This window comes from Canis lupus, chromosome 16 (assembly GCF_003254725.2).
Source record: "Canis lupus dingo isolate Sandy chromosome 16, ASM325472v2, whole genome shotgun sequence".
In the NCBI taxonomy this organism is placed as follows: Eukaryota; Metazoa; Chordata; class Mammalia; order Carnivora; family Canidae; genus Canis; species Canis lupus.
Window position 1 is genome coordinate 59,449,101 of NC_064258.1, and position 15,340 is coordinate 59,464,440.

A 15,340-nucleotide genomic window follows, 5' to 3' on the forward strand; every position below is an offset into this window, starting at 1 on the left:
GGCCCATTACTTTTCCATTAAGTGGAGCCCAAGTTTTGAATCACTCAAGCTGACTGGAATGGGCCTGGTGCCAGTGGACAAGGAGTGGAGACATCCCTTAGATTCTATGGGGGCTTTGGAAAATGTCTTTATGACCTGAAGTATTCCAGAGAACCCCTTGGGAAATTGAAAGCCTCAATATTCATCGCCCCAGAAACAATACCTTCTTTCTCTAAGGTGATACAGGGATAAGGCTGATGTCACTAAAAGCAGCGTTTCCTTTTTTTTTTTTTTTTTTTTATGGTGAGAAACGAGAAAGATTCAAAGACACCAAAATCCCATTTGCAGAGAAAATATTTAAGACAAAAATGAGTAAAAGGTATGTTGCGGCACATAAAAGAATACAATCGTGAAAAAGAAATGAGGGCAAGCGTCATCAATAACTTTGTATGACCCTGCAGGTGGAGAAGCAATTTCTGACCCCATCACATTGTCTTTGGTTAGGGGCTTTCCTATTAGTTTCTGGATGAGCTTTATTGCCTTTACCAGGAAACATCTTTCCGCAATTGATAACTAGAAGAAAATAAAGTGGCATTTATTTCAAAGACTCAACCCATGTAATTCCCCCTACATTGCTTGAAATTATTCTCTTTGTTTCACCTCAGGCGTTCTCATTGCTTTTTTAATCCAATCTAGATAACCCTGGCAACGTTTTATTTTTATTTCATAATTCTAGAAGGAAAGGGTAAAGGTTTGGGGTTCATTTCAATTCGACTAAGACGACATGGTTGATTTCCTGGTAATTTCAAACTGTCTTTGAAGATACACAAGCAAATACATGCATCCTTTCTAAGACCACAGGGAGAACCATCGTAGGACAACTCACATCGTCATACACTTAGCTAATTCTGTGGATGTGATATTTCTACTCAGTAGAAAACATGAATTCACGAGAATATAACCTGTTAATGGTGAGTCCTAATATCATTCTCGACATTCCAAGTGAAAATCTGGTTTGGAATTAGAAAATGTACTCATAAAACCGAATTGGACATCAAAGCATTGAAGGACATATAATCATTAGTGCAAGCCGGTCTTTCATATCCTCGAATTCTGTTGATCTTTACTTGGAAGAATTGGAAGAGTTTGTTGAGCAAAATGTGCTCTATTATTTCATAAATTTAGGAAACACTGGATTAAATAAACACTTTCAAAAAAATAATTATAAAATTATTATAAATTGTAAAAAATAAATATGAATTATAAAAATATAAATATATAAATATAAAAAATTGTTATAAAACAACTTCATAAAAAATAGGTTTGTTTCCTGTAGGACTTGTCTGAACCTTTAATCCGTGATGGGCACCGTGAATCTATGGGAGGGAACTGGAGTATACAGCATTTGCCGATGTTGTTTGACCAAATACCTGTTAATAATCTACAGAAGAGTATTCTATGGGCCACTCATTTTTGCGAGGTTGATATATCTGTTGAAATTCTTATTCATGCACAAATTTTGCGCACCTTTGCATAAAGCTTCATTATTGGGCAATATGTGTTTTTGCTTTGAATAAAAACTGAATGCAAATTTGGAAAGAGAAGTAATTAAAATATATCTTCATTGTAAAAATTACAATGAGGCTCATCCATGACCTCCTTGGCTATTCTTTTAAACTCTCATTTTAAATCACTTTCATACTGTGCAAACCGTGCTAGAAATTATCACTCAGAATTGCACATGTAATCGTACATATGACCATTTGCTTGCGGAGAAGATGAAGTTTCTTTTGAGGATGTGCAGTTCAGTACAAAAGAGAAGTTTGTAAATATGCACAGAATCACTTATGTTTTGTTTGTTTGTTTGTTTTCTGAAGCCTAGCAAAATCTCAGCCAAGGTAAAGGACAAGTCGGTCTTAGGTTCTTTAGGAACATTGTTCGAATAATAAACTCAAGGTTGCTTGTAAAACACTAGTTCAATGCAAGTACGACCTGGGTTATAATTCTGGTGTTTGAATTCTGTAATTTCTATTCTATATTATGCAAATTTGTTGGTTTATGGGTGCGACACTCCTGACTTTCTAACTAAAAACCTTGCCTCCTGAAGTCTGTCCTGCATTCCAGTGCTTTACCAGTCTTCTGTCGGGGTGATGTGCTGGCTCTCTGCTCTACCTTCTAAACAAAACTAGAGGTTTTATTATTCAAAATTCCAGATGTCAAGATATGCTACAAAGCTGTAGTCATTAAAACAGTATGATACTGACACAAAAATAGGCATAGACCAATATAGATAGAAAGCCCATAAATAAATCCCCGGGAATGGCCAAATAATCTTTGACAAAGGGGTCAAGAATATACAATGAGGGAAAGGACAGCCTCTTCACTAAATGGTGCTGGGGAAACTGAACAGCTACATGCAAAATAATAAAACTGGAACACTTTCTGACATCATACACAAAAATAAACTCAAACCGGTTTAGAAACCTTAATGTGAGACCTGAGACCATAAAACCCCTAAAAAAGAAAACCAAACAGTTATCCCTTGGACATCAGCCTTAGCAACATTTTTCTAGATACAGGGATCCCTGGGTGGCTCAGCGGTTTGGCGCCTGCCTTTGGCCCAGGGCATGATCCTGGAGTCCCAGGATCGAGTCCCACATCGGGCTCCTGGTGCATGGAGCTTGCTTCTCCCTCTGCCTGTGTCTCTGCCTCTCTCTCTCTCTCTCTCTCTCTCTCTGTGTGACTATCATAAATAAATAAAAATTAAAAAAAAAACATTTTTCTAGATACAGCTCCTCAGACAAGGGAAATGAAAGTAAAAATAAACTATTCAGACTACACCAAAACAAAAAGCTTTGGCACAGCGAGGGAAACCAACAACAAAATGAGAAGGCAACCTAACCTGCCAAACGAGGGGAGATATTTGCAAGTGATATATCCTATAAGGGGTTAACATTCAAACTACACGAGGAACTTCTACAACTCCACACCAGAGAAAACAACCCAATTAAAACTGTGCAGAGGAACTGAATAGACAGTTTTCCAAAGGAGACTTCCAGATGGCCAACAGACACGCGAAAAGACGTTCAATATCACTAACTGTCAGGGAAATGCAAATCAGAACCACAACGAGATATGACCTTACACCTATCAGAATGGCTAGAATCAGAAAGACAAGACATAACAAGTGTTGGCAAGCATGTGGAGCAAAGGTCCCTTTGTGTATCGTTGGCGGGATGGTAAGTGGCGCAGCCATTGTGGAAAAAGTTTGGAGGTTCCTCAAAAAATTAAAAACGGAACTACCATATAATCCGGTAATTCCGTTAGTGGGTATTGGCTCAAGGAAAACAAAAACACTAATTTGAAAATATACATGCACCTCTATGTTTATGGCAGCATTATTTACAATATCCAGGATATGGACGCAACCCAAGCGTTCCCTGATGAATGGACAAAGAATACATATATACATATATATATGTATTCTTTGAAATATATGTTCTTTGAATATATATTATTTGAAATATATATTATTTGAAATATATATTCTTTGAAGAATATATATACTATATATATGGTAATATATATAGTATATAATACTACCCTATATAGTAATACTATATTATTTATAATAATAGTATAATAGTATAATATAGTACTTATAATAATAGTATAATAGTATATATATAATATCAATATTATAATAATAGTATAGTATTATAGGGTATAATATAATACCCTATATAGTAATACTTACCCTATAGTATTACTCAGGCATAAAGAAGAATGAGATCCTGCCAAATGTGACCACATGGATGGATCTGGAGGGCATTATGCTGAGTGAAATAAGTCAGAAATACAATGACAGGTACCGTATGATTTCAGTTATATGTAGACTCTGAAACACAGAACATAAACACAACGATCAGAGAACCAAAACAGAGAAGAAATCAGAGAAGAAATTGGTAGTTTCCAGAAGGCAGGGGATGGGAGGACTCGGGCAAAGAGGGTGAAGGGGAGCGGGATGTAGAGTCTCCCAGTTAGGGAGTGCGTAAGTCATGGGGATCGGCACGGGGTGGATTGGGAACAGTGTCGCCTGCTGACAGATGGTAGGCACGCGTGTGGCGGGCACGCTACAGCGCATGGAGTTGTCAGATCACTATGTGAAAACAAATAGATAAAAATAAAAGAGTAAAACTACGGGTGAGAGCGAACTGCATGAGAGGAACAGCCACTGGGATCTGAGAACAAGCGATGACTAGTCGAAAAGCTGCATGAAGGGAAGCTTAAAACTCACTGTCAGGTTAAGATCGTCAATTTGATGCCGACAAAGAGCAGCAGACGATGAAAGGAAGATACTCAGGGATCCTGGGTGGCACAGGGGTTTAGCGTCGCCTTCGGCCCAGGGTGTGATCCTGGGAACGTGGGATCGAGTCCCGCGTCGGGGTCCCTGCAGGGAGCCTCCTTCTCCCTCTGCCTGTGTCTCGGCCTCTCTGTCTCTGTGTCTCTCATGAGTAAACAGATAAAATCGTACAGAAGCACCACACTAGGATAACCATATAATTCATTGTCCTCATTGGAAGTTCCTTGAGAGTGAAATGGGGTTATTAATGATTCTGCCAAGAAGAGCGCGCCCCGTGAGCCTAGCGATACCCTGGCTCAAACTGCGCCTTCTCTAGCCAGGTTCCCATCCCAGCGTCAGTTTGGTCGCCGTAGCTGGTTGTCCCCTGGAAGGCACAGCCCCTGAAGACATGTACCCAACTCCGTTGTGCTCTCGGTCCTCTGGGAGTGGCGTACTTGACTGGAGCATTGTAAGTGTCGTTAACATGAAAACCGGAGGGGGATATGCGCGCAGGTGGGCATTCGGGGTCGCGCGGTGCAGGTCCTCCACGTGGCCCGTCACTGGTTGCGTTTTCAGCAAGTGCCGCTTGCATTTGCTCGAAGGAAGCGGAGTCAAGATGCTCGTTATTGACTGTAGCCCTGGGGACCAGAGCTCTGAGCATTCGTTCATGGGCAAGAGGCCTTAGGCCCCCGGGAGCCCTTACCCGTACGTAAGCGCAGGGACCCCCCAACCCCGTCATTTACCAGGTACTGTCTTTGCTTTGCAGCATCGATCGCATCCACCTGCAATGACCCCGGGATGCCTCAGAACGGCACCCGCTACGGGGACAGCCGAGAGCCGGGCGACACCGTCACCTTCCAGTGTGACCCTGGGTACCAGCTCCAAGGACAAGCTAAGATCACGTGTGTGCAGCTGAATAACCGATTCTTCTGGCAACCGGACCCTCCTACGTGCATAGGTATCGGGCAGCTGAAGTTTTGTATTTCCAAGTGAATGCATGTGACCGTTCAAATTGCTCCATAAACGGGTTACTTCTCCAGAAGTATTTCTCCAGAGTTTCTCACGCGCCCTCCAGTTCAGAGACTATATGGAAATTTTATTGTAAACCTTTTAAGCCTTATTTTATTAGGCGAAGTAAAGAAAGTGGTTTACTTATTGTACAGTAATTGACATTTATCTAACATTTCCTACCCTTAACAAATCTTGTAAAAATATGGGTCAATCAAATTACTGTACTTTAAAATCCTGGGCGGGGGGAAATTCATAACCCTGCCATCGCTGTTCTCATGTTTAATATAGAAACATGCCCTTCAGCGAAACCTACTCAATAAAAAGTATTTTCTTTTTTTAGATGGCACGTCTATGATATCGGTACATTTTAATAGGATCCTGAAAACCAGAAATTATATTGCTTTCGTCAAAATGAAGATAAAAGGAGAAGCATGCTTCTGAAATTCACTAGAATTGGAGAGTTTGACCTTATTGAAAGGGCATCAGTTGGTTTTGCAGACTTCAGTTTGAATAACTATCCAAGAGAGTCTGTCCAGAGCGTGGCTTTAGGGCAATACACGTGTTTATATAAAATCGTATTTAAATGTAAACTGTCCCTTCATCCAGTTAACTATTTCCCCGTAAATACCTATCTCATCTTACGTGTGAGAGAAACTTTATTATTTTAATGAACTGTCGTGGTTTAACCTGTACTTCTTTGCAATCTGTTTGAAAAATGTAAAATTTCATTAATCGGGGAGGAGAGGAAGTGACCGTGAAATGACACGCACCTAGTGAGAAGGGGCATCTTGCAGAGGGCGACCTCGAGGGGACTGTGTGATAGAGGAGGCTGCGCATCGTCCCACCCGGCGCAGGGAGGGCCCCGGGGGCCCCGGGAGCTCGCGGCTCCTGCCCACGCTGCCCGCGCCCCGCTCTGCACCGACCGCCGGGTGCCGCCTGCCTTGCGGTGCAAGCCCGGGCTCCTGGGGACTTGCAGGACCTGCGCGTGTTTCTTTTTTGAGGTGGACTAATCGCCTCTAAATGCAGCAACCATTTCAACCACTGCCCTGTTTTTAAATCGGGGCAGACGCTCCCCTCCCTCATTCTGCACGGGCTCGATAATGCAGCTCTCCGGTACACTCTTAAAGGTTGTTTCTCAGTCGATACTAATCTAGATCCTTGTAAAATTCTACCACCTTCCCGAGGAATCTCTATCATCTTTCGTTAGTGTAGGTCTTAGTTATATCGTTTTGGCCAATCACTAGATATTTTATCAGGTGAATAATCTAGTTCTCAGCGTTTCCTCTGCCTTGAGCACCTGCCCCAGGGACAGGCCTACACACGTAGATATTAGGCAACAGAAAATTAGAAAATGCATATTTAGGAATGAATTAATGTTATCTTTTCATTACATTCTAAACATTTCTTTTCCCCCAGAAATGAGGCTTATGTCCTCTGTAAGAAACTCACCCATCGGATGATCATGTCTTAGCACCCAGGCACCTTCGGTTCTGCAGACTTAAGACAATTTTTAATTTTATTTTTTAAGCTTTTTCCTTATTAAAAAATAAAACATGTTCAGTTTACAAGAAAAAAAAAGAGGACAATAAGCTGTCATCTTTCTACCTGGGGGCAAATACTATTAACATAAACGTGCATTAGTAAGCTTCATAATTATTTTATGTATGTCTAATCTATTTTTAAAATGTTTTCAACGACAGCATCCTGCTTGTTTTGTAAATCGCACTTTGACTTACAGAGCGAGTATCTTTTGCGCTATTACGTATTCTCTGCCGGTTTTAACGGCTGCACAGCCCCCACGTGGACCTGCCAGCGGGCGCACACTGAGCCCTTCGCACCGTGCGCTCGGGTTGCTTCCGCTGCCCCTGTGCTGTAGAGGTCGCCGACGGGAGCCCTCCTGTCCTAAAATGCATCCACGATTACTTATAAATGATGCATTTCCATGAACTTAAGCATTTCCACAGCTTTGGAAACATTTTTCAGAACTCTTCCAGAAAGACTGCCATCTGCATTACCAACAGAGCCACGAGGGAGTGTTTATTTTCCCCAAAGGAAGGGAAATAAAAACACTGTACATATTTCTTAATCTCGTAATTTGACATGAGCAGGAAGTGATGATTCTTTGATGTTTTAACAGGCATTTTAAATCAATAGGTTGAATTTTTTTTTTGTATTACTTTTGACCTTTTGAATTTGTTCTTTCCCGATGGGCCTACTAATTTCTTTTCCCTCATTTATTATTATTAGTGTTTTCCCTCCTGTTTCTGGTCCTTTTTCTCTTTTCTAAACTCTCTTAGCCTCTCACCTATCGGTATATTATTCATATTTCCATAACCTCGTCATCCGCTGCTGGTTTTTCTTCAGGATTGTTTGGATGGCTCCCTTTCTTCATCCAAAAGAGCCCAACAGTGGAGGCCCCTCTTTCTGGTGTTTTCAGCTAAGTCCAAAGGACTCGCCCCCAGACCAGAGGACACTCACCACTTTCTGGTGCTGAGTGACCGATCCCCCGAAAGTCTCCGTAATCCCCGTTTTCTTATATAGCTTGTGATCCCTTTCCTCCAAGTAGTAAAGAGTTCTGAAAAGTAAGAATTTAGCCTAAGGTCACAAAAATGTATTCCGTGTCCACACCTTGCCCTGATCTCCAGGGTGGCTATTTCGAGACCAGTTATGTTGTTTAATGGTGTGAGCACTGAAATGTTTTGATGCAGAAGTGCGGATGTGTCTCATTAACACGTCCTGCTTCACACCGTGATGGATTCAGGTGTGACCCTAGACCCTATATCACATATAAAGGAGAGGATCCTACGGATTTCGAGTAAGGCAATGCAGATTGATGGGAATCTGTGGTTTTCTTCTCCTGTGTCCAATCCCTCCGGAGAATTTCCTGGAGCGGCTGAGTCACATTTTGTACTGAATCCTAATGCTATCCAAAATATTTTGCAAGCTTTCGGATTAAAACCTAACGGAGCTGAGATGAGGAATGCCTGACCCAAAGGGAGAACAAGCACCGCAAGGCAGTGCCTCCAAATTCCACTGGAAGCTTTCAGATAACCTCACTCAGAAATGCCTCCTCAGATCTGTCAGGAAGGGCAGGAATGCCCCCTTTGTTTCACCTAAATCAGTACCTTGTGTCCTCCCCACATTCATGCTGCTGGCAGCACCCTGGTAGCCAGTGGCCTGAATCTGTCCGTCTTCATCTTGCAAACCCTGCATGGTGTGGAAGCTCCTCGGACCCTCCGGTACCTGCGTGCCCCAGCTCAGCGCCCGCCACCTGCCCGCTCTCTGCCGTCAGCATCCCCTTGACTCCCGAGAGGCAGCGTCCTGGGAGAGCCGATTAGACAGTGGTCTCAGCAGAGTTTATTAAAATCAAACTGTTTGCTGGAGGAAATGAGGGTTTTATCATTTTGGGGAAAATGATTTCGTATTACTCGAGTGTATATCTGAATTTGTCATAAATATTTGCTATGCCACTATTTAGAGTTTGCCATTAATGAGACTGAATTTTTAGCAGAAACTATTAGAATCTGCTATATTTCTTTTTATGGAAAACATAGTTCAACAAATATTTAAACACACGGCCATTATAGACAATTGGAACACACATACCTTCATACGATTTCCCATAAAAGTCATTTGCATATGTGTGTGTGTGTGCGTGTGTGCGTGTAAAAAAGATTGCCAATTAGGATATTTCTTTTTCTACTTACTTTTTCCCCCTTAAATGCACATATGGTCAGTGTGTGAAATAAGATATCTAGTGTTGATGGAACATTGTAATTTAACTGGGCCGACTTCTTAAAACAACGTGGTGACAAACCACAGCATTTGATAGGAAGAAGCATTAACCCAGCACACTCCTGCATGCATCGGAAATGTATACACTTGTGAATTTTGCAGTGTTTTCACACCTTTCACCTAACGGAAGATTTGACAGAAATCCTATGTAATACGTGAAACCATCCTAAACATTTTGAGGTTTAAGAATGAAAACTGGCTGACCTGTTAATGCCATTGAACTTCATGATTATCATCTTCCTAATAGAATATATCCAAGTAATTAAAAAGGGATAGGTTAAAAAAAAGATTTATAAGCATCATCTAAAGTGCTTCTCCTGCTAGTAGCATACTGAGCATTGTGATCGCATCATGTTTTTAGGATTGACGTCCTAGCTCAATCCCTTACTAGTTCCATATTCCCAGGTGCCCAGGTGTCACTCAAACTTTGTTAGTTCTGTCATTTTTTAATTGTGTCGCAAGCCAGCTCCGTATATATCAGAGGATGGTGAGAGATAATGTGGAATAACGTGCATTCATTTACTCAACCAATATTTCCTGAATAGTTGATTAAAAACTGTGCCAGGCGATAGTGAGACACAAGTGAACCGGAAACATGCCTCCTAGACTACGTCAGCGATGACTTTGTAAACCACGAGAAAGGACAGAAGAATTAGCAGGACCATAGAATGACGTCCATGGGGATTGTTTCCCTCTCCCAAGTGTTTTTCTGTGTGTTGTGTGCATCCCGGGAGTATGGAGAGTACAGTAATCTGTCCACTTTAAGGGGGCAAAGCTTAAAATTATAGCAAAGTTTATTTGTCAGGAGTTAAAAATCCCCCCTGAAAGCAGGGTGGGACATGATATAAAACTCATGAACGAGTCCACGAAAAATGTACAGACTTCCCGGGTCCCAGGTGTTCACCTGGACAGTTCAGTTGTTTCGTGACCGCACACGTAGTGAGTGTCGCTGATGCACTCTGCGATGTCTCATTCCACGTTGACCAGCGTTGTTCCTCTTCCGTGACAGCCGCGTGTGGAGGGAACCTGACGGGCCCGGCGGGGGTGATTCTGTCCCCTAACTACCCACAGCCCTATCCTCCCGGGAAAGAATGCGACTGGAGGATAAAAGTGAATCCGGACTTCGTCATTGCCCTGATATTCAAAAGGTACCGTGTCTTGCAGAATGTCTGTGTAGTTGAATTTTATTGAAGTGTCGCGCCCAAGAATTGCTTCACGTGACCCCTCACGGCGAGCCCAGTCTCACCTTGAAGGAAGCCCCAGATCTTGTCCCATCACGTCCTACATCAGGCCGCAAAATGACATAAGTGGAGATCTATTATTTTGCTGCCGAGCCCTCTCCTTGCATTAGGACACGTGACATAGCAAGAACTACCCTTAAATACTACCCTGCATGCGATATGTTCCACATGAGAAGGTTTAATGTACAGAATATTCAAGAAAAGTAATAAAAACGCAATAGCGATGTACTTACTGTAATTCCTCATCAGCGTCCCCTATCCCTCCACGTGAGTGTAGCTAAGCCATTCCCATCACACGTCTTGTCTGACGTTCCCAGATGTAGCCCTGCTATTATCATTGAGGTATCGTGACTTGATAGACTTTTTGGAAATGGAAGTTCCCCCAAATTTGGTTGCTGTGAAATCTGAATTAATAGACATTCCTCTTTTAAAAACTGTTGCTAACTTACTCCTGCTATGGGAGATGATGAAGTTTCAAGCACTGTGATCATCTTATAAATTCTATGGGGCTATCGTATTACTGGTATCTTGTTTATGACAATTGAATTTTTTTTCCAAATTCCAAGATCTCCCAAGACCTTTGAATTTTGATTTTTGAACTAAGCGAAGGGATATTTTAAAAGATAAGTGGTTCTATAGGCTGTCCTATCGACCTCTTCCCTCTCCAGGGTGAAGTGGCCCAATTATATTTATTTGTCGCTTGAGGACATCTCTTTTTCTGATGGTTACGTCACCATTCCAGGCCTGGTTGTGATTATCTTCTTGCACTTTCTCCTCCTGATGGGATCTGAATCAGTGTAATTTTAAACGCCCGTGATTCTAAATGTTAAGTAGTCTGATAAGCCATCATGTCTTGAATTTACTCAAGCTGCTATAAATTTACCCAATGATGAATCCTTATTATGCCGCTCAGCTATTACACAAAACCACTGAACATTTGCTGCTATATTTGTGGATATCGTTGTGGGTTCTGTGAATGCTAACTCAACCAGTGCCTTCCTCCAAGCCAGGAGACATCACTGGTACCAGGGCATTAAAAGTGAATTAACAATTAAAAGCCTTTTTTCGAGAACACAGAGCCTCATAAGTAGGAGTTTCCTGTCTTCCAATGTGTCAGGGTGACTCATTATCAAGGCTCCCAAAGTGCAATCTGTGCGATAAGACAGGAGGCAGTTTTACACGATAAGTTTTTTTTTTTTTTCCCTACTTACTTTACACACTTTTCTGGAATAAAATTGATGTAGAAAATCTCCAGGATTTCTTCCACCTTTTGGATTCTTAAGTCATTAGCTGACCCAGTTTCACAGAAAAATCATATACACGTGACTTGTAAGACGCGGATAACATGTGTGCTCAGGTGGGAATGACCCTGAGACCTTACAACCAGGTCTCCTGAGCAGACGGAGGGGGAACCAGAAGTGCTGAGAGGGGCCGAGGATCTCAACAACCCAAGCAAAGGGGGGAGCGGGCATTGCCACGTGCTTAAATGTGTGATGCATGGTTTAAAGAGCACGTGTGCTTCTCGGGGGGCCGGGGGCCGATGGGCACTGGTCTTACTAACACAAAGACCAAGCATTACATGACCTGGATCATTAGCTCCCAAGCTCCTCCAGGTGGTTGGGATGTTTAGGGAGGGATGACTTCCCACAGGCCCCCGTAGACTGAAGGGCCTGGGCTACTTGCGCCCTGGGACTCATATTAAAATTGGTTTAAAAACTGGGCCAGACTCTGGCCTCCTACTGGGGCTCATGGGCCTTACAAGTAGTGTAGGTAGAATTAAGACTGGATTTTACCAATGGAATCATAGTCTTACAAATTTCACTCCAGACTCTTATGCATGGATTACAGTATTTCCAGAGAGAGAGAGAAAGAACAACCAGTGTTTTCCTTCTGTGCCTCATGTATTTCCTGTGTCCCAAAATAATCTATCACAATAATAACCTATGCCAATTATTGGGGGTGCAGCGTGACCAGGTTCTAAGAACATTCTTGTATTCCAAAAAACAATTATTATTCTAATTAAATTGTACTTGGTTGATAAAATTCCTGTTGGTGCCTTCTACTTGCTCCTGACTATCTACTCCGTCTTCATTTCTGATTTCAAGGAATCTGTCAAACAGACTAGGTTACCTCTTACAACTTCCTGTAATAAATATGTCCAGGGACCACCCCCAGGACACAGTGTAGCCCTGACGTAATGTGGGACGGCCCGATGCAGGGCTGGGTGCACTCTTAATGCTGGATCCTCAGTGGTACCCACCCTTGTCGCTCCCTTCGGAGTGTCATGGGCAATTTCTGGAGAGAGCTTTTATGCATGTGTCATCACATGAATCTCCAGAAAAACTGGAGCCGTGTACACAAAGCACACGTTGGTAAATATTAAGACTCCTAACTCTCCATCCCTGTCATCCAAATACACAACCAACTCAGAGGAGAGAGTAGAAGCTCCTCAGAATGAGTCCTCCTAAGGACACAGGGCTCCGAATCTGAGATGGAGAAGTGGAGGCCAGTCGGGATCCTTTACTTGAATACTTCTATCTGATTTGTTGGTTGATTCTGATCTCATCGAGATCTCACCCATCCACACGTTTAGTCTCTTGTTGAGGGTCTGTACACTTTGGAGCTCCCAGACCGTCATCAGTCTCATCAAAATGGCAGAGATCCTGGAAGCCAAATCCGACTTGAGATCTTTGGGGATGACCAGGGCAGTTAATACTAGAGAAGAAAGAGAGGCATAGGGAGGAGTGGGGACAGAAGGAGGGGGATGGGAAAGCGAAAATTGGGAAGAGTCAGTGACGGAGAAACGTGAAATGGAACAGTTGCCTATCACGCTCTCCGCCGTCACACGGATGACTAACGTTAGCTGATTTACCCAAGCAAGTAGAAGCGTTTTTAAAACTAAAAATAAACTCAGAGAAAGAATTTTAAAAACTTGAATAATACCAAGGATACATATTTTTCGAACTAAAAATATTCACATAAAAACCAAATATCAGCGGGAATTCTTCCCTTTTGAGCCCATTTCTTTCAAAGTGCACTTCATCAGCCGTTCCGTGGGTGCTGGGAAGGGATACCGTGTCCACGTTATTAGGATTCACCTTCTCATACATATCTTCAAAACCATACTGTTTTGAATACCGTGGTCATTCTGCAAAATACTAACGGTATTTATCATTGACGGTTGTTATATGCATCGCTATTTTGACATGTAAACTATCGTTACATTAAATTTGGGGGGGTCGTTCTCATTTGTCGCGAGTGTTACACGGAAGCAAAGAGCTCCCCGTGTGCCCTCAGCAACTTTGTAGTCTGGACGATAACAGGTTCGTACTGGGGCCTAACCTGATGAACGCTCTTTCCTTTAGCTTCAACATGGAGCCCAGCTACGATTTCCTGCACATCTATGAAGGAGAAGATTCCAACAGGCCTCTCCTTGGAAGTTTTCAGGGCTCGCAAGCCCCAGAGAGAATAGAGAGCAGTGGAAATAGTCTTTTCCTGGCATTTCGGAGCGACGCTTCTGTGGGCTTGTCGGGGTTCGCCATTGAATTTAAAGGTACTGCGATCACCTCAATCTGTGTGCCAAGATTCGTAGCAAGATTGTATTCATTGCAAGCATTGATTTCTGGCACATTGCATGTCTGTTTAACACATAAAATGCTCCCATCTGTGTCATCTGTCTGGGAAAAGACAGTTCCATCTTTCCAGGGGAGAAGAATACCCAGAGATGTATTTCTACCTTAGCTGAGCTGGAAGAAAAGAAAAAAAGAAAAGAAAAGAGAAGGGAAGGGAAGGGAAGGGAAGGGAAGGGAAGGGAAGGGAAGGGAAGGGAAGGGAAGAAGGGAAGGGAAGGAAAGGAAGGAAGAAGGGAAGGAAGGAAAGAAGAAGGCAGGGAAAGTAAGGGAAAGGAAGGGAAAGGAGGGAGGGCGACTCACCATAAAAAGATCGAATCCGAAGTCAAGAACGACATAAGAAGAATAAACGCATAAGACCACTCGCCTAAATCCCAAGAAAGAAAGAAAGAAAGAAAGAAAGAAAAACAATGAATAATTTCTTTTCCCCCAAACTTACGACCATGTAAAAAGAAATTATGATTTCTGTAATGAGGGATTTGATGGCATTTAGGAATTACTACTAAGAATTGTGTTAATATCTTTCAATTTATTTCATCAGAATGACTAAGTACATCAAAATAACATGGTTTTATCTCCATGTTTTTCAATGTGTAATATTTGTGGCCTTCCCCCCAGTCCACCACCCATGGGCATTGGTCCCATGAGAAGCTCTAGTCTAGGTGGAGATTCCTTGTGTGGTCACCACATGGGGGTGTCCACCATCCCCGGTCACCAAATAGCCAGGAAAAAAAAAAAAACAGACAGAAACAAACTCACAATCAAAAACCATCCTACTAATCATTTACTGTGGGTCAATGAAAATACTTACGTGCTTTTCAAATCCACTTTTCATGTGGACAAAGAAAATGCAAGACATATTACTAAGAATTAGAGAAAAGGACTTAATGAAATATCAATTCACAGTAGCGAGTGCTTTATTAAAAATGATGAAAATATGTATTTTTTAAACTTTTGAGTTACCTATAACTAGTTATTATATTGTCAAAGAAAATATAAAACATGCTTCATCCCTGTTAACTCTTCCCTGGACTTGTATCTCTTTACGTGGTTTTAAGTAGGAAATTCGTATATTTCCCTCTAAATGCCAAAACCTACAAACTCACTGATCCTTTTTGAAATGTACAATAGGAAAAAAAATTATTAATCAATTCGGCAATTACAGGAGTTCTTGTGCTTTGGAGATGGGATCTGTTAATGCTTATGAATGAGGGAAAGCAGAACTTTCAAGCGTTTCCGGTATCATCAGGTGGTTTCTGTAGTGACGAGAACTCAGGGCAGTGCACCTCGCCACGACGATGCCCATTCCCCGGTGCATCTTCAGAAGCAGCGCCCTTCCTCTA

At 42.2% G+C, this 15,340-nt stretch overlaps 1 protein-coding gene across 1 annotated transcript in view; it reads left to right on the forward strand.

Annotated features, from left to right (window-relative positions):
• Positions 1-15,340, forward strand: part of CSMD1 (CUB and Sushi multiple domains 1) — a 1,869,137-nt gene that overhangs the window by 1,610,962 nt on the left and 242,835 nt on the right. Inside the window, exons 27-29 of the mRNA XM_049095299.1 lie at positions 5,088-5,279; positions 10,137-10,275; positions 13,734-13,921. Coding sequence (XP_048951256.1) covers positions 5,088-5,279; positions 10,137-10,275; positions 13,734-13,921 — 519 coding nt within the window. The remainder of the gene's footprint in view (positions 1-5,087; positions 5,280-10,136; positions 10,276-13,733; positions 13,922-15,340) is intronic.